Here is a 23,136-nt window from a genome sequence, read left to right as displayed (position 1 = left end):
TAAATGTTTTAAAGTATTGAGTCTGTTGAGCATAGGGATTAACTGTACTTGCTGTGAATGAGGTTTATGTTGGACTTGGAACCATTCCGAATTTGGTATTCTAGCAAGTAAAGGATATGCAGGTATATTAGATACAAGAGCACAGGCACTCAGGGTAAGCCATCAATCATTGTATTCTAATCCCTCAATGTCCATTTTAATTGCAGACAGACCCCAGTGATGGGAGGTGGGTAGTGCATGATCACGTACAGCCTAATATTACCGCAGACGTCAAACCTTGATTGTGTACTCGCTCTTTGAATAGCAATGAACTAACCATATAAATCCTCAAGGGTTCGGATAGCTAGCATTGTAGTTGACTTGTCATCAAGCCACAGTCCTGTCTGTGGATGTATTCTTAATGCAAATTGTTACCGCTTGACTCAGCTTGTAACTGTAGCGGCCGCTCTGAAGACTGTCACTTCGATGCTGAGCTGTACCGGGGCACAGGGCACGGAGGCCACTGTGTGAACTGCAAGGACGGCACGGCTGGACCCAACTGTGAGAGGTGCAAAGAAAACTTCCACCGAAGCAGCCCGAAGGACGCCTGTCTCCCTTGCAATTGCAGTGTGGTCGGTGAGTGATACACAAGTAGGACTCAGGTCATAAGAGCTCATTGGAAGTCCATAATCGACACCAAATGAGTCAGCCCAGTCTGGAACTAAAGTGACTAAATTGACGCTACCAAAGGCTGTGTAAACTTGTGAAATCACTGTTAGTGCCATACATCTAGTAGTTCATATCAACCTTTTTTAGGTACGTACTGCATACAGTATATACTGTGCCTATTAGCATATGTTTGCACATAGCGCATAGACGGAGGCTGGGCACGAACCAGCGACCCTGTGCAAAGCAAACGGGCATCTTAACCACAATGCAAAGGAGCCGGGCTCCTCTGCATTTGTGCTCTAAGGGCTTTTCACCTCATCTCATCTGACCGCACTCTGCATTGTCTTTAAGAAGTATTTATTGGCAGCTATTCAATATAACCATTCAATGGCGTGTTCAGAAAAGCTGTCCTCCATCACCTTTCCAATTGTGGACCAATCAAGGGCAATTAGTGCAGAGTATTTTAAAAGCAGATTGGAACAATCTTGATGCGCCAGTACAACAGTAAACATATCAGCACGACGGATGAGAGGAAACTGGCTTTTAAAACACTCAATGCGAACATTAATTGCCAGTGATTGTTACTCAATTGGAAACGTGAGGGAGGACAGCTTTTCTTCTTTTGAAATCAACACATTAATGAATGGATAGATGGGTGGGGTACATGGAAAGTAATATAATATATTTGTGCAAGCTCTTGTTTAAAAGTGAGAAACTATGATTGAGGGGGCAGCTGTATATGGGCAGTGTATGCTGCTAGAATGTTTTATTGCTTGAGAAAGGGGCATTAAAATGAACAGAACTGACCTGGTGCAAGTAAGAGTTGTCAGGTCAAAATGTTGCTGACACTCAGAGATAAGCCAGCAACTAAGCTTTGCACGCCAGGGGTATAAAAACTGTATAAAACAGCAGCACTAGGAGGTGCATTTGAGAAGCATCAAGATCCTCCATGAACACACACCAGCAGCGTGTCTGATGCTTCTTCCACAAACTGGTAATTGATATCACTGCTTGACTTCTGTTAATAACTAGCGGCCTCGTTGTGTCTAATGGTAATGATTAAGCTGTAAATGTTTTGATTTGTTAAATGCATCTTAAATCCTTGTTGTGTGATCTTCTTCACACAGAGAAATGTGACATTAATTTTCCCAAATCCTCTGTAAATAACAAAAGACAAACGTGCCCTCCCGCCTGTCCAAGGTCATCAAGTCTGCAGTGCGGAGGTGACGGGAACTGCATCTGCAAGCTAAGTGTAACTGGGAAGAAATGTGACAGCTGTCAGCCGGGATACCACTCACTCACTGAGGGTGGCTGCAGGTAATAACAGCACAGACCACACTGGAGTGTACTTGATGGAAGATGAACTTTCTGCTAGGGACTGTGACGGTTATTAAACAAGTTCATCCAGAGACAGAGACTTGCTTATCAAGCAATCACGATAAATTGCCAAGTCAGACGTTATCTCATTTGGTTGCCCATGTGTAATTGCAGAACGGATTCTATCAAGGAATTTCCCCTGTAAAGCTGAGGGAACAGAAAGCCACTTTTTCAGTGGCTTGAAACCTGGTTCCAGGAAACCGGGAGGCCTAGTTTGAGGCAACTTTGCTGTATCAAACTCCAAGTCTCCCTTAGTGTGGCGTGCAGTGGCCTGAAACCCAGTCTCCTGAAACCAAGCCCCGAATTGCATTATTTCCCTCATCTACAACTATCATCACGGCCTTGTACCCAAACACTAGCTGGCCTGGACATTTCCATCTCTTCTTATAGAAGAGGAACTCTACAGTGTTGCCAAGGCCCAAACCTCACTATATTAAACCAGTTGTTTCCCATCCCTAGGCCTTGTGCGTGTCACCCAGCTGGCAGTGTGGGGTTATGTAACCCCCTGAATGGACAGTGCAGCTGCAAGGAAAACGTGGAAGGATATCAGTGTGACAGGTGACTTTTAAAACACCCCATTAGAGTACAGTATGTACAAGCAGTGTTTTAGAATGGAGAGCCAGGGCAGCGACTTCAGGAAATACCAGAAATAATTGCATTTCTAAATTGATCCTTCACACGCCTTACTGCACATTATTTACAATTTAGTGTCTTGTTACTGGTAGCCTTTGCATTGCATGGAATTAGAGTAAGGATCCCAGGGCTAGTGCTTGATTTCAGGTTAGAAAACTTGTGGATGTATCACCTGTGAATATATTTTATAGCATTTCCGATCTAAAATTGTATAATGGATTTGAAAATGTGGAAAATCTCTGTAGAAAAATCAGTATCAGTAACAGTAGTATACAAATGCAAACCGGTTAGTTGTTATTACCGGCACTAACAAGATGTATTGGTTCAGGTGCAAGCCTGGTACTTTTAATCTAGATTCTCTGAATCCTGCTGGCTGTACCAGTTGTTTCTGCTATGGTCACTCCGCAGCTTGTACCTCAGCAGTGCAATACTCTGCATTCAGCATCACCTCAGACTTCACAGAGGGTAAGGGCATAGAGACGGTGTGCAATTAGCTATGCTAAGGCTTGGCATGTAACTAGTGGAAGATTTAGCAGGGTGCATTATCTATTGTTTTTTTTGTTGTTTTTTTTTTTTTCAATGATGAAACCCTTTATAAAAGATTACCACAGTAAATGTGCTGTAAGTTTACTGCACTTTTTCCAATGCTTTACCATATTTGTGTGCTTTAGTGCACTGTGCTATCACTGCTACTGGTGCATTGCAGTAAACAGTTATTATTATTATTATTATTATTATTATTATTATTATTATTATTATTATTATTATTATTGTTGTTGTTTTTCTAGATCTGGATGGCTGGGTAGGGGAGTTCTCAGATGGGTCTGAATCCCTATTGATTTGGAAGGAGGGAGAGGTCTATTTGCTTCCATACACTGATGAAGATTCTGGCTTCTTTAAAGCACCAGGTAAGTCTGTGACTGGAAAGTGTGATATGACTGTACAAACATTACAGTAATACTTGCCAACTATAAAACGCATCCTGACATGTTTTAGCTTTAGCTTTAAGGATGAAGTGATTCTACCCATATTACAGGTTTATTTAACCTGGAGACACTGTGTAACCTTCCTAATGCCTCAGTAAAGACTACATAACATTGTAGAACTATGTGCCAAATCCTTCAGCATCACTATGAAAACTTCCATGTAAGCATTCGCAACATGCTACCAACCAAATGTGTTGTAACTGTCAACATTTTAAGGGCATGTCTGTGATTTCGAGACATAATTTTTTCAGTAATTATTGGTATAATTAGAATGATATCATTTCATAAGCCTACAGTGAGAAATGATATGTCAACACATTTTACAGAAATGTTATGAATGCTTCTCTGCATGTTTTGTTGGTTTTCAAAGTGATTCCCAATGATTATGCACATCGTTATACAATGTTATGAAGGATGTAGGGAGGTGTTATGAATGCTACATAATGTCCAGTTCAAATAAAGCTTTACTGTGTTGCGCATCCTGCTTTATTTCTGGAGCAAAGCAAATACAGCCAACTGGCTTTCTGACTTTCCGCTGCAGTGAAAGCAGTGGACCCTTGAGTAGAGCTTCTTCCTGCAGAGATCAATAGGAACGTACCTTACATTAGCCGACTGACTGCACCCATTTCCTTTGGAGGGTTTGTGTGCATTTAAAAACTCCTTTCCTGGAAGAATCTCCATGAATTTTGAAAGACTTAAATAGCTGATATGAATTATTAATATCTGGGATTGGACCTTTTTGATATTTGGAAAAAAATAAAAAGATGGAATTGCTAAGTTCATAGTCTTGGTTCTGTCCTCATTTGGACTGGATTGGCTGAGATGAGAAAAGCACACCTCAAAACCAGTATCTGGGGCTCCCCTGGTAAAAGCACGGTCATGTGGTGTGCACGGTGAGCCATACTGTTGGGTGCTCAGGTTCATGTCTTGTCTTTGCGAAGTCGTCGGTCTTTTCTGGGGATTCCAGAGGGAGCGTTGCATTGGCTCTGGTGCTCCCTTGGGTTAGAGAGGCAAAACCAGCAGGGACTGTTTCTCCTCATCACACTACAGCGAACCCTGCTGGCCAGGCACCTGGTGAGCTCAGGCCATTAGCTACCTGACATCCGTTCTTTAGTTCCTGGGTGTAAAAGAGGAAACTGGCTCAGTCGTGGGATCGGAGGATGCCAACTGGACCTTCAGTTCTTCTGAGCTGTGTGGGGAATTGCTGCGGTGAGGGGAAAAATAAACGGCCATTCTAAAATATAAAAGAAAAAATGTCCATACATCAGTCAGTTTGGTGTTCCTCTGAAAATATATGGAGGATTTCCTCTTTACTCAATATATGTGCAGAATATTATAGGGAGAAACAAAAATTGTTCCTATTATTATTTATAGCATATTAAAAGCTAATGGGATATATTTACTTTGCTCCTGTGCAGTACTGGCATCGGTTGTTTCTAAAAGAAAAACATTTTAATAACTAGATTTTTCTTAGAGCTCTGAATGATCATGAAAGGTCCTTCATAAAACTCTTAGGTACAAACATTACTATAGTAGAATAACAGGGGGTTAGAATGAAGGTGGCTCCTATCAGTGGGTCTATGCTTAAAGAGAAAGTCGCTTCACATACTATTTGAGTTGCTTCTTTACATTTCCTTTGCTATTTTCTGGGTTCTGTTCCTCCACTTTTGTGTTCTAATGGTTCTCAAAAATCTTAGAAGTCTTCGTGCTTACTTTGAGTGCCAGAACATACTTACTTATTCCATTCAAATCATGTGATCATGTGACTGTTCAGCTCTGGTAACAGGGTTGAATGGTTACATCATCTTGTGATTTGAATGGAATGCAGAAGTCTGTTTAGCCCCTGGCGTTTAGGATTCTCCAGACAAGCTCAAAGCAAGTTCAAAGCCTGGTAAAGGCAGATTTAGAGAAAAAAATATAATAACCTTGTATTAGAGAAGCAAAAGCTAGACTCAGAATGATAGCACACATCATAAAACAGTCTGGGAAATGTAAATAAAAGACTAACAAAGCTATTTTCTTTTTAATGTGCTGTTAAATACTTAAACTAAACCAGTAACCGAAATTCACCTTGGCACTTATTGTAAAACATCACCAGTTTAGTCTACATACTGCATTAACTGAAATGCATTGTCTTATACAAGATGTGTTACAAAGAATCAGCCAGCACTAATCCTTTCTCGCACAGCTGCAGTTGCTTTAATTTATTTATGTATATTATTCAAAATGGATTTAACCAAAAGTAGAAGCAAACAAACCTTAAAGCAAGCTGAATTCCAGCAGGGAGGGTTCTGGAGTTATAGTACCCAACCCATCTGGGCCTCTGACTCACAGTGTGACCTGGGGGTCAGCTATTTGACCTTCTTGTGTCTTTGTACCCCCGGCTAGCAGGATCCCACACACACACGTTTACCATACCGAGACCTCGTATTGACCTTGCATTTCTAACTCGGAGCAAAAAACAAAGAAGGAAAACTCCCTATAGGTTGTTTGTTCTGTTTTTTTTCTTTTTTCTTTTTTTTTTTTGTTCTCGCGCAAAATATATCTTTTAGAAAAAGAGCGGAAGCAACTTGAGGATATTTGATGCCAAAGTCCTCCGTTTGTTGGTGTGTTTGACCTCACCCTCCTTCCACACCAATGGGGATTCACACACATGCTGGGAAGATGGTCTGCGTACTGGAGGATATTATGAGGAAATGCATTATTCATGTAACAGTTGCCAGTAATTCAAAAGTAATTGCAAATTATCCAACACATGATTTTCTGTTGAATTTACGTATGTATATAATTCATATGGTATGCAGCAATCCTAAATTCAGCATTGATTCAAAGAAATTCAATTTGAACTCAACTAAAAAAAAAAAACAGTTAATAAAACTCTGGCCATGGGTTACACTGAAGTGTCACGTCTATAGATTTTATAACAATACATGTGATGATTTGAATTAACTTGAAGTACTTTTTAGAAATCAAGAAACTTTTTTGCAGTGGTTTAATTTTTGGCTGCCATCACAGTTATTCACACCCAAGCAGTTTCCCCCGAGCTACAGACAGTAGCTGCACAGACAATCCACAAGGAAAATAATTCATATTTAAGCTGTTATATCAGGTAGCACAAGATTCTCAATTGAAGAAAAAACTTCATAGATGACTGTTCTGTTTGTTCTGCATGCTTTTAATTTTAGTTTGTAAAATAGACATTTTAATAAACGATCACAGGCACGATCAACAGTGTTTTCACTAAAAGCAATGAAATAAATTAAATGAAATGTGTTGCCCAAAGTGTTCAAAGATAAAGGGAAGAGTTTTGCACACATGAGCAGGTTTCATGGGTCTCTGCACAGCTTTAATGAGTTAAAGCAAGCAGAGCCATGATGTTTACCACAGCGCTGTTCCTCACAGAAGCACCAAGGTAGATGAATGATCCCTTGCCAAGGCTGGCGGACATGAGCAGGGTTTTAAGAAGCTCATCTGAAAGAATGGGAGTCGGCGGATCCGAGCGGGATAGAATTCAAATCACGATTCAAAAGCTGTTCTTGTAGAGGAGGATGGATTTGTTTCGTCTACTCAAGAGGAGCGATATCGAACAGCTACTAAAGCTCGCAATGGTGCGTGTTATGTGGAGCCCGGTGATAAATACAAGGTTGGAAATCTTAAAGACCTGGGAGGGTTTTTTTTTTTTTAAGAAGCCTATAATAAAAACAAATCATCTGCCAAGAATTTAATACAGTATAGACGATGCCTTTGTGTCATATTAGAACACATTGAGATAATTTAAATATATAAATATTTATTTCTATAGAGTTAATTTGCGATATTCTATTAATTGGATAAATACTGTATAGTTTTAATGAGACTCTGACAGACTCGCTGAATCCTCTACTGATGCAATTTGCAGCTGTTATTTTCTGCACTGGTAGTTCTTTGCTTCCTGGCTTGCAACTGTAAAATTCTGAACATTATATGGCAGCTGCTTCAACATGCATTCTTCCCATTTGAAGGCTTGTCAACCAAGGTTATGACAATCTCTCATTAGCATCAGCAGCATTAGCACTGGGATTCCAGAATCTTCAAGAAGCCTGGTGCCGAACCATTTCCTCCGCAGGAGCTCACATGGCTTGATTGCAGCTAGATCACTGGAGTGAAGCTGACCTACAGCGCAGGATGAGATGCCACACCAGGAAGCTGCATCAGTTTTCACTTCTATAGCGTTGTCTTTGAGAGAGCTGCATATTACACATGGAATTACAAAATACAAGCAAAGGACCAAAAGATCTTCAATAGAAGAAACGGGACCCATTGCTGGTGCTAAAGGGGTGCTTGATAAGCACCCCTTTAATGCAACATTATTGGCTGTTAGTTGACCCACCGACTTGGAATACTTGTATTGTTGATCTGGTAGTTGTCAGTCTGTTAGTTAACTTATATTGGATTGGTTCCAGTTTGTATAATTGTCATGTATTGAGCTGTCTTAAGTCATTGCACAGTACCGGTTCATTTTAATCATCCATCCACCTTCAACCATAGCCCAGTCTCTCTCAGTCTCTCTCTCTCTCTCTCTCTCTCTCTCTCTCTCTCTCTCTCTCTCTCTCTCTCTCTCTCTCTCTCTCTCTCTCTCTCTCTCTCTCTCTCTCTCTCTCTCTCTCTCTCTCTCTACTGTATATATACATACAGTATATAGACAGAGTAAGTGGGGCTTAAGAGTTATAAGGTTGTCATATGATTTGAATGGTGTGAGGAAGACTGCCTGTCCCACAGGGTTCTCCAGACATCTGAAGATACTCACTCTTTAAAATGTACTGTAGATAAAATAAGAATAAAGATAGAAAACAGCAGCAGAAAATAAAAATGAAAAAAATGATAGTAATAACAAGGATAAAGGCAGCCATAAAGTTCACTCAATATGTAAAAAAAAGCAACATTAAAAACTGATTCATTGTTCTTTAGACACATTTTAAGCACAGACAGGGACATCTTTAGGGGGCTAATGCGTTTTGTCATTAAAGTAAGCTTAAATGCATAAATAATAATTAAATAGAACCCAAATGTTCATGATATATATATTCATTTTATTATCATAATGAGCAAATCTCCATCAAAATAATATTACAGCGATGGCATTGCCAAGGGAGATTCGAGTAACACAGTAAATAATGCACACATATTGATCTCAGCAGACACTTAAAGGACCTCCTGGTATCTGGAATTGTATTTCCAAGTTTTTTTTTTAGAATCACCCTAGAATACCTAGGAGAAGGTTCTTATTATTCAGCCTGTGGGCAAATCATTGCAAACAGTCCTACAAAGACTTCAAGGGTAAAATGGCTTGCAGCAGTGAAGCATTCTTAATTGCTTGTGCTCTTGTTTCAGGGAAGTTTTTGGGGGACAAACTCCTCAGCTACGGACAGCCCCTCTCTCTGACGTTCAAAGGAGAAAGCGAGGAGCTCCTGCCTTCCTTTGTGACGCTGATAATCGAAGGTTCGGGGATGAGAATGTCAGCACGTCTTTTCCCGCAGAATAAAACTGTGACAGACTCCCATCCCCAACAGACATTTGTATTCAGGTAATACCCTTCAATGCCTTTGAATATCACATGACTCTGTGTTCACTGGGACAGTTTTGGACAGTTCAGGCTTTTTAATTCATGCCCCAATGCATTCTGGTAAGTGTAGTCCTGAAAGGTATCTGAGACAGGTAAACTGTACCAGAATGCATTGCGATGTGAGCCTGAACTGTCCCAAACTGTTCGAGTGAACGTGGAGTCATATGGTAACCCTGCCTTTGAATGGCAACTGTACTCCAAAACAAAGCAAAAACGCAATTGATCTGCAGAGAGTTAAGAAAAGAACAGTGAACAATACTGGCAACATGACATTGCAAAAGCAACAGGGACACACATAGGCTAGAATGGAGCTGCCAATATGCTTGTTAGTTGTCTTTAAAAGGGGTACAGCTGTGCAGGTCTCACACGTTTGCTGTGCAGGTCTCACACAAGCTGTTCTCAAAGAAAAAACGCATTTTATACCAACCCAAGCTGGTTTACGTGATGACTGACATGCTTAGCAGCCAGTGACCTGCTTTAACATATGAAATGACAAAGGAAGGGCAGCAGACTACCTGAACGTAGCCACGCAAGCTTTCTTTAATCAAGGTAGCAGTTTTTTGTTTTTTTTGGTTTGGTATTTCAATACTGCAGATGAAATCTCCATAGCTAATGGAAATACAAGGCAGGTTATTTAATTAGCTACTGAATAACCTTTTAACACGTATGTGAAGACTACATCGTTTTTTTTTTTTTCATGGTGTAATTAATTCCACAGCTAGTAATTCATGGCAAGCCTAATTAATATATTTTGACCTCTAAGAAGACTGTCTTCCAGTCTGCAGATGTAAAATTGAAGGTACTTCCACATAATTACAATGTGTTACAATGTACTTAATGTGCAAATCTTTTTTCAAGATATAACCTAATCCCAAACCCTACCCTAACTCCTAACCCTAACCCTTTTTCTAAAACAAATGTGCAGTTACATATATTGTGCAAAAAGATTTACACGTTAAGTACATTGTAACTATGCATGAAAACATTGTGATTATGTGCAAGCACACATGTATTTACTAAGTAATCACTATGTAGATACACAGCAATCAGAGACACTAAATATGCATGGCAGGCTGAAACAGTGTGGTCTTGATTCAAGTTTTAAAGTGTAAGTCATACTACATATTCTATTCCAGAAAAGGCATTTATGGACCTACCGTACTGCATAAAGAAATCCTCCAACTCTGCCTACAAGTAGACAGTATCTACCCTAATTATAAGGTTCAAGTAATTACGTCTCAGGTCTTCGTAGGGTTCTGGTTTTCATAAATGAGAACTATTACTGAACAATAGGGGGTCACTTGCTCTCTGAAAAGTGCAGTTCAGCATTTCACACTGAGAAAGACTGTAAAAACAGTGAACAAAAGGTGATTTATTCAGCCTGTCATTTAAGTGGTGCAGCGAGGGCATAGTAAAACTTAATAGTCCTTATTGGAAGATCTCCTGAAGGAGTTCTCAATGATTACAGAGTTCAGGGTAATAAAATAGCAATACAAGCACCCAATTATTTCATATGAGCTTTAGCTCATATGAAATAGTTAAATACTGTTTTTTTTAGTTTGTTTTTGTTACAAAATTCACCAAAACATTATTTACATTCTTTGTTTTAAAACTCTGAAAGTTGCATAGGGTGAAAATGATTAAAGGGCACTATTAAGCTTAAGCAGTTATTTAAAGAGGGTTTTTTTTCAGTTTTAAAGTTAGATTTTCAAGAATATATCATATTTGTGACTGTTATTGAATTGTTGAATAAAATAATGCCATACCATTGAAGAGTAGCACTGTGGACAATAGAGGCCCTTACTCCTGAGTAAAATAACTCTTTCATTATAGTGTGTGGGTCTGGCTACTTCAGAATTTTGATTGACACATTCTCTTTCTGAGATGTGTATCGTTTGAACGCCATGCTCTCATTAGAAATGCATTGGTAGCTCCGTAGCATTTTAAACACAGCTGTGTCAATGTCTTTTTCAGGCTTCACGAGGGACAGGCAGGCCAGCAGATCCCTTTGTCATCCTTTGAGTTTCATCGACTTCTCTCCAACCTCACTTCCATTAAAATAAGCAACGCTGGGGGCCACAGCTGTGAGTTGAGTGAAGTTCTGCAGAGCAACCACAAATTCATTCACCCTCTGCTGTGTGTGTTTGAGGGTCTTATTTACAAACTAAGTCATGAGACTAAGGATGGCGATGGGGGAGGAGGGTTCTATACTATTTTCTACAGGCAGCAGTGGTGTAGCCGGAACTCACATAATAGGCAAGCTAAGTCACATGACTCACATCCTTGCACAACTGTTATAGTGAAGTTAAGCTGTATTTTAAATATTTCTTGCATGAAAGGGTTAAAAAGCTAATTCATCGTTTTTCCACTTTAAAAAAAATGTATTCTGTATGAGGGAAGCCCAGGACGCTACCGTCTGCACCATTCAAAGGCAGTAACAACCTGCGAAAAAGGGTCCAATGTCTTCACACCGCATGTGCCTCTGCTCTTCAGGTTGATAGCGGAGGATAGTCACGCGCTGGCCTGTCAAACCGGATTAATCCGTCTGTGATGGATTTAAATCCAGAGGCTGAAAATCATTTCCATCTGATGGCTATAAAAGATCAAAAGTGACTCTAGAATGGTCCTGAATGAAAGTGCATTGATAATGTAATAGCAAGGACATCCTGTTTCCTGTCTCTTAAAGAGAGAGCAGCACAAATAAAAACTGTAGTTTACCCTATATAGTATACAACATTATACTGGTAACACTTCACATGAAGTGTCTCTAATTACTGTGCATTTACATAGTAGTTACTTAGTAAACACAAGTGTACTTACACTTAAATACAATGTTATTATGCATCGTTACAATGTACTTAATGTGTAAATCTTTTTGCACATTTTTTTTTAACCCTAACCCTTTTCTGATACACATTAAGTATATTTTAACATTGCATAATAACATTGTAATTGTTTGGGGGATCAAAGAAAATAGAATAGCTCCCAGTCGTGGAGCAGCTGTTCTGGGTGTTCTTTGCACCCCCCCCCCCCCCCCCCCCCTCCCGCACCCCCTGCGCAGGACAGTGTTTAGTTTCTTCTTTCTTCTTGTGTTTGCAAATGTGTTTGCTCTCTGTCTGCACAGTGATGTCAGTAATCATGTGTTTAGCCCAACTGCATTCACTTTGTTTATTGCATGCGATGCACAGGCCCGACATACAGCAAAACGTGTTGAAATAAAAAGTGGCCATATGGAGCATTTCCAGTTAATAAACCATTTGATCTGCACATATGGGCGTGCGACAGCACCCCCAGTGGGCAATTGTGTTTATTGCATTATTGTGCTGATCAGTACCAAAATTCCACGGTCTACACAGGCTAGATAATCCATATCATGTGTGGCTGTACAACAACATGCATATTGTACATGTTAATTTGAAAAACAGATCCAAACCTCCTGTGAACCCTGTAACAAATGACAAGGCAATGTGCACTACAATAGGAATGTAATGCACTAGAGGGCAATGGCAGGTGAGATCCGTCTCGATTCTGGCTGCTAATTCTTGTGGCCAGACAGAGGCTTGTCACTTGTTTGTACTTTTAAAGTTCAGACAAACCACGAATGATAAGTAAGGGCCCGATGTCTTCCAGACATTCTTCAAAATCAGAAATGTAAGAAGCGACTGATATAACCAGCCTTTGTAATAAAGGCTGATCACACAGGCAAATAACTGGGATTATTTACTCTAAACATGCTTCTTCATCCAGTAAACCAATAAGTACAGTAATCTGTCGCATATCCAACTGCGGTGGGAGCAGAGTAAGGGCGGATTATGTAAAAAGTCGGAATGAATTAATCCTGTTTTAAATACCATTATACACAGCTGTAACAATTACTGTATTCACACAATTATTGTTTTGAAATTCAGCTTTTATTAGGGAGCTCCCCTAAATCCTTTGTTTGGAAGGATACAGGGTATTAATGCTTGTGACAGGGTAGCCGTCTGCCGTGTGGGTGTGTGCATTCGCTGCTGAGTGACAGGCAGGAGATCGAGATAAATCAAGCATTGGAATTATGTATTTCCTCTTTCTGCATGTAGCTATCTTTGTTGAACAGGGTTAGATCCCAGCAGGTAGCAATATTGTTTTAAGTATTGTAGATTACTGTGGAGATGATAAGATTCGGATGGAGTACAGTCTGTTCGTCATGTCCCGGTATGTGTTTTCTCCCACAGATACAGCCCAGCTGTCGGAGGTTACCCTCGTGTCTGCAGCCCCAGGACTGGAGCCTCCTGCCCCCTGGGTGGAGGAGTGCATTTGCCCCCAGGGGTACGTGGGGCAGTTCTGCGAGTTCTGTGCCCCAGGGTATAAACGAGAGACCCCCAGCGGCGGACCCTTCACTCGGTGTGTGCCTTGCACCTGCAACCAGCATGGGGTGTGCGATGGAGAGACAGGTTCATAAACCTCTTCTGCTTGTTTTGTTCTTCTGGTTTGTTTTAAATGCATTGTTATTAAAAACAAAACAAAACCCGCCCCTAAAACCCACAGGGACCTTACTACAGGGTATCTGAGTTCATAGTAATATTAGATTTTTTTTTTTTAAGAAAGGTCAAAACTTGAAAAGTCACCATGCAGTGCAGGGTAAGTTCGTACACGAGAAGTATACCTTTTAATAGGGTCAGCTGAATATGTATACAGTTTCTATACAGCCATCTGGAAATGAGAATGTTCTTCAGGAGAAGCTGTTCTGTAAGCTGATGATGTCTGGCGCATGTCCTTCACACATGCATGCAAGGTACTGTACATGCTGTCCAATCATTTAAAACATCCCAGCCATAAAATCAGGAACAGAATGTGGATCTCAGAAAAACCTGTTTACCACTGACGACAAAAAAAACAAATTATCTTCAAAGAAGCCAGACTGCGAACAAACAAAATATCATTCATCTTGAAAAGAAATGGAACATCTAGCACCCCTTTAGCGCATTATCACTAACTGATGTGTTGTGATGCTGTCAGGTGGCAGTAATGCACTCACATCTGCTCCTATGGCAGTAATGCACTCACATCTGCTGCTTTGAAGTGCTCGCGACTCGAGTCTGAACTGTGTTCATTTGACGCCTTTGTGAGGATTTCTTTCTCTTTAATGATCTATGTAACCCACAAACTACAGCAACAGACGCAGGGAAGGGTCTGTATTTTGTATGCATTTTTAGATGACACCGAGGTTTAAAACAGGCAAACCGTGCATCACAGTCCTGCGCGGGTCCGATTATTACGACCCACTTCCTACCTGGACCTGCTACTACAGGACCCTGACCCAAACCCGCAACCCGCTGCAGCACCATCTTCTTACTCACGACCCGACCTGCTTTAATAAGACCTGCAACCCGACCCGAACCTGCAAGTGTTTGTCCTTTACCTGTGGATTTACTGGATAGTCAACCAGTTCCTGTTCAGCGCTTCCTTGTGTTACGATTCTACAATTGACTAGTTACACTGTAAGGATCCTTTGTTATTTCACTGCCCTCAATATATTCATGGTCCATGAGAAGGAAGGTGAATGTTTCTTAGAGGAACCCTCTCTATGTTACTCCTTTACTTCTTTCTATTTGTTTATGTTTGAAACCCGCAGTCATTTGATCCAGGGTCTCTCTATAAAAAAAAAAAAAAAAACTGCATGACGTCTCTGTGGGAGACATTCTGGATCCATCTTCAAAAATAAATAAAAAGGCCTACAAAAAAACAAGCAACTGTCTGCAGCCCTTCGGGGTGGCGTTCCCAGAAGTCTTTAGACTGTCAAAACATTCTCCTGGAAACCCCAGCACCAGCCTACATTCAGGGTGGCAGTTATTCTCTTTTGAGTTGACTCTCCGTTTGATCAGAATCTTCAATTCCTTTTCCGCATCAGAAAGGGGTGGTTTTCTGAAACTCTGTTCCCCAATGAAACAGCTTTTATTTTCTTTGCATTTTCTTGGAGAAATTGCTTAAGGCGCTGTTATTTTTCCCATGCCTTATGTCGCCAGAAACCACTTAACAAAGACCACGGGGTCCTTCCCAGGAGGAAATGAAAGATATTCCCAGTTCAAGATGTATCGTGATCATCTTGAACAGGGAATGTAGATTTAAGTCTGTCCCCCAGCACTGCGCGCATTGACTCAAGGTGAATGTTAAGTCTAAATTAGTTTAGACTTGATTACTTGATTAAACCCTTCAAATTGTACACAAAATCAATGAACAAAGGACGTCTAAAGTTGTTTAAAAACTAAAAAAACCAAGTGCAACCAAATGAGAGCTACCTACTTTAATTATTCTCAGAAGTGCTGTGATGGCTTTGTGCACACTGCCACCTGCTGGCAACGCGTGTTAGGAGAAAAAACAACTGATAGACAACTAATGGAGCTTATCCTTTTCCCAGAGATGGTAGGTCATTGATATCGGTACAATACAATAATACTGCATTCACTTTTATCAGTAGAAACTCATGACCACGAGGGGTCAATTAGGGAGATTGTTATAAACGTTTTGCCCAACATGAAAAGGTGTTCTATCGGTCAAACATCTTATGAAATGCTAGTTAAATACTGGTATGCCCAGGTTTGGGGGTGTAGAGTTTACATCAAAGATAAAAGGACAATTGAAGTTTGCTATTAAACCTGTTTATTATTTCCCGTGTCTTTTTACTCTGTAGGCCTATGCCAGTGCAGGGACAACACGGTCGGGCCTACCTGTGAGCGCTGCGCTGACGGTTTCTATGGAAACCCTTTACTAGGGACTTCCGGTGACTGTCAGCCCTGCCCTTGCCCGCACCAGTCCAGCTGTGCAGTGATTCCAGATACCGGGGAGGTCGTCTGTACAGAGTGCCCGCCAGGGCAACGAGGTAGCCTCAATGAAAAATATATATTTGCTATGTGTCCAAAACTACTCTTTCATCAACATTTAAAGCATAAAGTATTCCTTTCTACTTCACATAACAAGCGGACGCGGCACGTCTGGGATCTCTCGGGACGTGACGAGCTCTTATTTATTTACCCTCCGGACAGGAACTCGCTGTGAAATGTGTGACGATGGTTTCCATGGTGACCCGCGGGGGGTCCGTGGCCAGTGGAAGCCGTGCCGTCCCTGTCAGTGCAGTGGGAACGTGGACCCCAATGCCGTCGGCGTCTGTGACCACGCAACCGGGCGCTGCCTCAAGTGTCTGCACAACACAGAAGGAGACCGGTGTGAACGATGCAAGGACGGTTACTACGGTAACGCGCTAGACCGGGAAACACTCCACAAGTGCAGGCGTGAGTATCTACGTGGTATTACTATGTTTATTATGAACGCCAGCATTACAGGATCTAATACGTTCAAGAACAGTGGTTTGGGGCGATAATGGCTCGATATCCACAGTTTTTTTTAATCAAAAAAATGTTAGAAAAAAGATAAATGTGGGTGCCACATCTTCCAGAGATGTGATGTACTAATACCGCAGCTGTCATTTCAGCACAATTATGCTGAAGCTGTGTTGAACATTCAAGTCTCAGAGAATAAGACATAAAGACGCAGAAATATTACAAAGCAACAAAACATCATCTCTCCCGTTCCTCAGTAAAAGCCTACATGCGAAGTGAGAGCAAAAAAAAAGGTTTTAAATGTAATCCTACCCATATTAAACATAGCAAGAGTACAGAAGAAAGGCATTGGTGTCTAAATCCAGTTTATTATTACAAAGCCAGACAGCATTTGTTTCCAATTGAACTGACAGTGACTGTGTTGTGCCTCCAGCTTGCAACTGCAGCCCCTCTGGTTCAGTGGGTCCGTCCGCAGGCTGTGGTGCGCAGACTGGTCAGTGTGAGTGCCTGAGTCATGTGACCGGACGAGACTGCGGACACTGCGAGACCGGCTTCTTCAACCTGCGGCCAGGAGAGGGCTGTCAGAGGTAAGTGTGGGAGAACACTCTAGCTGCATTGACACAATCTCTGAGGACTTGAAAGGAGTGCCTAGCTTTATGTGCCCTTTTAATTCCAATTCCTCAGATATTGTGTTTTTTGATGTTGGTTTTGTTGAGGTGCTTTGACCTGCATCAGAAGCTGCTTTTCAGTTCTAGTTGCTTGCCACAGACGTACTGTGTGTAACACAGACTGGATCAGCCAAAGTGTCTTTCAATGCCAGGGCCATCTTGGGAACGGCTTGAATCGAGATTACTTTTGTATTGCTGACAATACAAATGTGCATTACTCTTACTTTCTAAAACAATGTAGTCAGTGTAATCACTTACACTTACTTACTCAGCATTTACTATAGTTTACAAGCTTTCCATGTTATTTCAATATGCTTTACCATACCCTGGGTTTTACAATGCTTACCAATGCTTTACCATGCTTTCACTATGCTTTACACTTTGCTAGGCTTTTACTGTGGGAAGCTTACATTATGGCCCTAACATAAACCATATAAAAAAGTTTTTTAAAAAATGTTTACAACTTTTAATAAGAACCCATTGGAATGATGCAAACATCATAAAAATGTTTAGGGACAGTAAAAGCTGAAGCTGCTTGCCTTAGTTTACTTTAGTAACAGTGTTGACTGAATTCTGTGTCCTCACTCTCTCTCTCTAGATGCACCTGCAACCCCACTGGTTCAGTATCCAGTGCCTGTCACCCAATCACAGGACAGTGTTCGTGCCGCCCAGGGGTCGAGGGGTCAGCGTGTGACTCGTGTCGTAAAGGATTCTTCAGCTTCTCTGCCAGGGGTTGCAGGGGTGAGTCAGTGTGCCCATTTCCAGAGGTCCGAGCTGAACAGACCTTCAGTCTAAACGCGACATACCTACTTCCCTTGAACGGTGTCCGTAAATGAGATGCAGACCCCGTCAGATCAATCAGGAATTCAAATCAGATGAAAACAGGAGCTGAAAGGATACATCATCTCTGTAACGAGCAAAGTAAAGAATGGGCAAGCAGGCATCTGTCAATGTAGCTGAAACGTATGAATATATGAACTCTGACGGGTTTGCAAGTGCAAAAATATATGAACTCTGGAGCAATCTTTACCAAACGAAAGGGAAGCAAATGTTAAATTCAAATTCAAATGCATGTCTTTATTTAATCAGGGTAGATATGCATCTCGTTCCAAGGGAGGCCTGGCAAGAGAAGGCAGCAGTAAATAACATTGTAAAAGCAATAAATCATTCAAACAGGACGTGTTAATGGCACATGCATCCTATTGGCAATGACAGGGAGGTCTGGAACAGGTTTCGGGAGGGAATGAAACTGGGGAATTTTCTTTTCTAATGTTGTGTTTTGTTTTTTGCTTCTCTCTTCCCCGCAGCGTGTAACTGCTCCCCCATGGGTTCTGTCACCATGCAGTGTCACGGCAACGGCACCTGTTTGTGTCGGGAGGGGTTTGTGGGGTACAAGTGCGATCAGTGTAAGGTGAACTACTTCCACAACAGAGCCACGCACCAGTGCGAGGAGTGCCCAGTGTGCTACGGCTTGGTGCGAGATGAGGTAAGAGGAGCTGAACGCTGCAGACGAGAAGCATTGGGATTGCCTGATTCATAACATTAGCCTTATGGCATGGATTAAATGATAGCGCCTCTATAGACAACTATGTCATTCTGTGTAAGTACGCATGTATTTACTATATAAATGCACAGTAATTAGAGACGCCATGTAAAGTGTTACCGTATTTTTATTTTTTGTTTGTTTTCTTATTTTGTTCCGAAGAAAGTCGTGGCCTGAGTGAAAACCCACGTGTGACGTGACCCAGGGGGCTATTATTATCAGCAGCAGAATTCACCACAAGAAAATGAGAATAGCGAAGCGAAGCCCTCATGCCACTGAGCATGGAAGATTGCATTATACCAAGGAGTCTAATATTGTTTCGTATTTTTTCTTAGGCAGCCAAACTGAAGGAAAAGCTGCAAGCTTTGGAAGAGGAGCTGAAGAAATACGATTGCCAGTCTCACAGAGGCTACGAACATTACCCTGTGCAAAGGGAGGGTTCCCTCAGCAATTCACTGGAGGACTTACTGGCAATGCAAAGTGAGGATTCAGAGAAGTACTTCATCCGATTTCACAGGCTTCTATTTTATAGCCAGCTGAAAGAGCAGATTAGCCTAAATAATCATGGAACTGGGATCCAGTGTCTTATGCAAGGTATACTGGACATTTTGCATTAGCTTTTTTTCAGGGGGGAAAAAAACAGCACAGCAGGCACAGCTATGCCATAGAGATGCTCTCGTACCCTTTACCGTTTGTAAGTGTTTTTTTGTTTTACCAAAAACCTTAATTTGAATAGCAAGCAAGTTTCTGTGCAGCTGTCATTTCTGTCTCTTCTGAGACGGCTTTATAATTTCCCTTCCATTCTAAAACTGCTTTATAATTTGACCCTGTGTTATGGTATAAGTGTCTTCTCATGAGAATTAGATCATATGAAGCTGCGTTTGTTAGCTTTACAGCAATGTGAACTTTACACTACATCAAAGTCTTCGAAATACATCCCAGTGTTGCTTTTGTTATGGTATAAGTGTCTTCTCATGAGAATTAGATCATATGAAGCTGCGTTTGTTAGCTTTACAGCAATGTGAACTTTACACTACATCAAAGTCTTCGAAATACATCCCAGTGTTGCTTTTGTGCTTGCAGATGCCAGAGACGCTTTCCTGAATCAGTTTATGGAATTGGAGACGTCAGTCCGGACCATACAAGAAAGGCTGAGCAATATCAGCCGTGACTTGAACTGCAGCGGGGCAGGGAACGATAAACACTGCAGCGCTCTCAACGACACAGGCTCCAGCATCCAGGCCACACAGGGACAGCTGCAGCTAGCCAGGGAAACACTGGACAATATGGTATGGCGATAAAGCAAGTTGGTTTTGTGAATTTAGTGAGCCATGAATGCAGTGCTATTCTGTTCAAAAAGCTTTGACACAGCTTGTTTTTTTAGGCTACAGTGATTTTATCACTGTACTTGGTATATAACATACACAGAGAGGCACAGGCGTAATAAGAATGCATCTTTTTTCTTGTTCAGGTGATTCCTCATGATCTCCCCAGGGAACCGAACAAATGGACAATACTAGTAAATGAATCCCAGGTTCTAGCTGTCAGGTAAATCTCTTTATATTATCATTGTGGTTTCCTTGTTAAAGCGGGTGCAGCCAACAAAATAACTCCCTAGACCTGGCATGCACTTTCATTCACTATATAAACAGACATGTGCAGTTTTGAAAGAAACACATAGCAACACAAACAATTACAAATGTATAATAGTGAACTGCAGGAGGTTAAAGAAAGTTTGCTTGCCTTATTTTCAGGAAGTCTGTAACTGTTACTCCTTCAATATGTCCAAAAGTATATCAGTAAATAAGGGAAGCAGCTGGTTGGTTAATGACAGGGGAGAAGCCATTGAAGGGGAGGGGCAATTTTACAGACCAAGGAAGTGCGATACTATCTGAAAGCAAGGCTTGCAACAAGACTGTGACATACCACATGAGGCTCTGATTCTGTAGAAAAAATTAAATCTGCACTTAAAACACACTTGTCCTCCTTGACTTTTGGGAGTTAACAGTTTTTTTTTTTTTTTGTTTAACTTGTAATGGATGTTTCTAATGTATTTATATATTGTTATGGTTTTTCTATTGACTCTTAAAAAACGGCTTTGTTTTTAAATGCTGTTTCTAATGTATCTTTTTAATGTGTTGTTTAATGTCTTTTTTATATAGCTGTATCTTTTAATGTAATGTCATTTTAATGTAAAGCTATGTACAGCGCTTTGAGATGTTTTACAGGAAAGGCGCTGTATAACAATAAAATTGATTGATTGATTGAAACTGAAAATTCATATTTAGGATAACGCATGTTTCTATCAGACCTGTATATTTGAGATCCCTAGTGAACGGATGAGCGCAGGTACGACTTGTGGAATGATTTTGTTATATGCATTTTGTTCCATTTATCCAGTATGATTCAACGACGACTTTACAACAGAAACATGCCCCCCCTGCCCATGCACATGCTGGATGTAAGACCTATTTTGAAAACAGCATGAAACCCATCTCTCTAAAGCATCTCTATCTTTTTGTTTCAGTCAAAAATCATTGGCGGATTATATGGAATCAATAGCCAAAAAGGCTCTTTGGGCTTCAAAACAAACATTGTCCCTGCTTTCAACCATTGTGGAGGACCATTCAACTGAAAGCTACGTGAGAGACCTCGCAGGGCAGTGAGTATCATCAGTACAGCACCACGTGATCGCTGCGAGCATCAGTAATAATGCACATGGGTTAAGGGAAGCTTTCATGCACTAATGACTTCAAATGCGCTGATTACCACTTTGTAGACTGAAGGTACACAGGATTCCAGTTTGTTAATGCAGTGCTAAATGAATAGAGAGACTCTTCTGATGTATTATATGAATAGAGCTACTCTTCTGATGTGTTCCTTGCTATGCATTTGCCGGGATGCAGCGTGTACAGACAGGGGGGTTGGATAAAAAAAAAAAAAACAGAAACACCCGCCATAACACTGTCAATATGCACTGTTCAAAGTGACGGGTTTGCAAGTGCAACAGGGGGATGCAGATTTTATATATTACAGAATGCATATGAGGGGATATAGTTTGCATAAAAAAATGAGGGGATGCTAAAGTGTATGCTGCATATGGCAGGTGTTTCCTTCTGTCTTAATGGTGAACTGGTCTTTATCTCAAACTGGTTAGTAGGAAGGAGATTTTTTTATATTATATATATATATATATATATATATATATATATATATATATATATATATATATACTGTATATTGCACATATGATAGCAGGCTTTTCTGAATAAAATAATATTTATGTTTGCTCTATCTGTGTTATTGAGCAATTCTAGTTATTATTATTGCTTCACCCACAGAAACGATCTGAAATATTATACAGGGACGATTTGTCTTCCAGGTTCTTTGATATGCATGAAGCTAAAGCCAATTTAACAGAGTCAGTGGAGGAAACACTGACAGAAGCCAAGAAAGCGTACAGTTCGGTCCAAAGGATTAACACTGAGATTGCCGTGGTCCTGACCAAGATCACAGACTCACACAGGGAAGTAAGAGCAGATTCTGTAATTTCCTGCTAACTGCTGTCTCCCTCTAAAACAAAAGCAAAGCATAACGTAGAGACTGCTGTGGTCTCGAAAGCTACTCTCTATTTCTTTTATATATATTTTTAGCTGATCCTATTCAAATGCGGGGACCATTTATAAATGAATGACAAAAATAGATAGATGTGTCATATATATTACTGTCGGCTTACTACAGTGACATTTTTTATCATGCTATTGCTATTGTGTAATAATTATCCCTGAAGGTATGGGTATGGGTTGCTGGTTTATGCATGCATTAATGTTAAAGTTGTATATTTGAGAATATGTTTGTATTATAAGATTGCATGTTATTTGTTCATGCAAGGTACAGCTTTAACATACAACCAAAGCAACCAGTTCACATAGATAGCACATACTTTACAAGCAGGGGTAGGGTTATGGAGTGTTTACTCGAATAGTGTTAGACAAGATATTCCACAACTTCAGCACATAAAGGTGCCAAATAGCATCCGACTGTAGCTCTAGGGACCTGCATAACAATACAGTGTAGTTCCTTTTAAAATCCAAATCAAAGTGTGCTGACTTTTTTTGTGTGTGTGTGTGTGTGTGTGTGTCCCTCCTCAGATACCTCTATCGGACGCAATGAGAAACAAGACTGAGGAGTTGGATCGATTATCACAGTCTAAAGAGGAACTGATCAGCAAAGCAGTGTCTGAGCTCCAGCCACAGATAGACTCCATGATCAAAAGCATGGAGAGTGTCCAGCAACTTGATCCGGTAGCTACATAACCTCTCTTTACTCCCGTCCCTTCACAGACTCACTGGCTTTCCTGTTT

General features: G+C 40.8%; 1 protein-coding gene across 2 annotated transcripts in view; it reads left to right on the top strand.

Moving 5' to 3' along the window:
* LOC131697521 (laminin subunit gamma-3-like) overlaps positions 1 to 23,136 on the top strand; it is a 38,938-nt gene that overhangs the window by 12,543 nt on the left and 3,259 nt on the right. For both annotated transcript variants that reach the window (XR_009307339.1, XM_058986883.1), the window contains exons 5-23: positions 427 to 615; positions 1,776 to 1,965; positions 2,485 to 2,583; positions 2,987 to 3,123; positions 3,447 to 3,566; positions 9,015 to 9,207; positions 11,221 to 11,330; positions 13,461 to 13,679; positions 15,917 to 16,105; positions 16,269 to 16,514; positions 16,996 to 17,149; positions 17,829 to 17,971; positions 18,538 to 18,716; positions 19,109 to 19,253; positions 19,857 to 20,062; positions 20,245 to 20,321; positions 21,301 to 21,435; positions 22,156 to 22,303; positions 22,925 to 23,077. Coding sequence is in view for 1 of the 2 variants with exons in the window: in XM_058986883.1 (XP_058842866.1) it covers positions 427 to 615; positions 1,776 to 1,965; positions 2,485 to 2,583; positions 2,987 to 3,123; positions 3,447 to 3,566; positions 9,015 to 9,207; positions 11,221 to 11,330; positions 13,461 to 13,679; positions 15,917 to 16,105; positions 16,269 to 16,514; positions 16,996 to 17,149; positions 17,829 to 17,971; positions 18,538 to 18,716; positions 19,109 to 19,253; positions 19,857 to 20,062; positions 20,245 to 20,321; positions 21,301 to 21,435; positions 22,156 to 22,303; positions 22,925 to 23,077 (3,032 nt within the window). In the remaining variant the exon portion in view is untranslated. The remainder of the gene's footprint in view (positions 1 to 426; positions 616 to 1,775; positions 1,966 to 2,484; positions 2,584 to 2,986; positions 3,124 to 3,446; positions 3,567 to 9,014; positions 9,208 to 11,220; positions 11,331 to 13,460; positions 13,680 to 15,916; positions 16,106 to 16,268; positions 16,515 to 16,995; positions 17,150 to 17,828; positions 17,972 to 18,537; positions 18,717 to 19,108; positions 19,254 to 19,856; positions 20,063 to 20,244; positions 20,322 to 21,300; positions 21,436 to 22,155; positions 22,304 to 22,924; positions 23,078 to 23,136) is intronic.

Source organism: Acipenser ruthenus, chromosome 15 (genome assembly GCF_902713425.1).
Source record: "Acipenser ruthenus chromosome 15, fAciRut3.2 maternal haplotype, whole genome shotgun sequence".
Lineage (NCBI taxonomy): Eukaryota > Metazoa > Chordata > Actinopteri > Acipenseriformes > Acipenseridae > Acipenser > Acipenser ruthenus.
The sequence above is the reverse complement of the archived record's forward strand: the minus strand, read 5'-3'. Positions and strand labels throughout refer to the sequence as shown.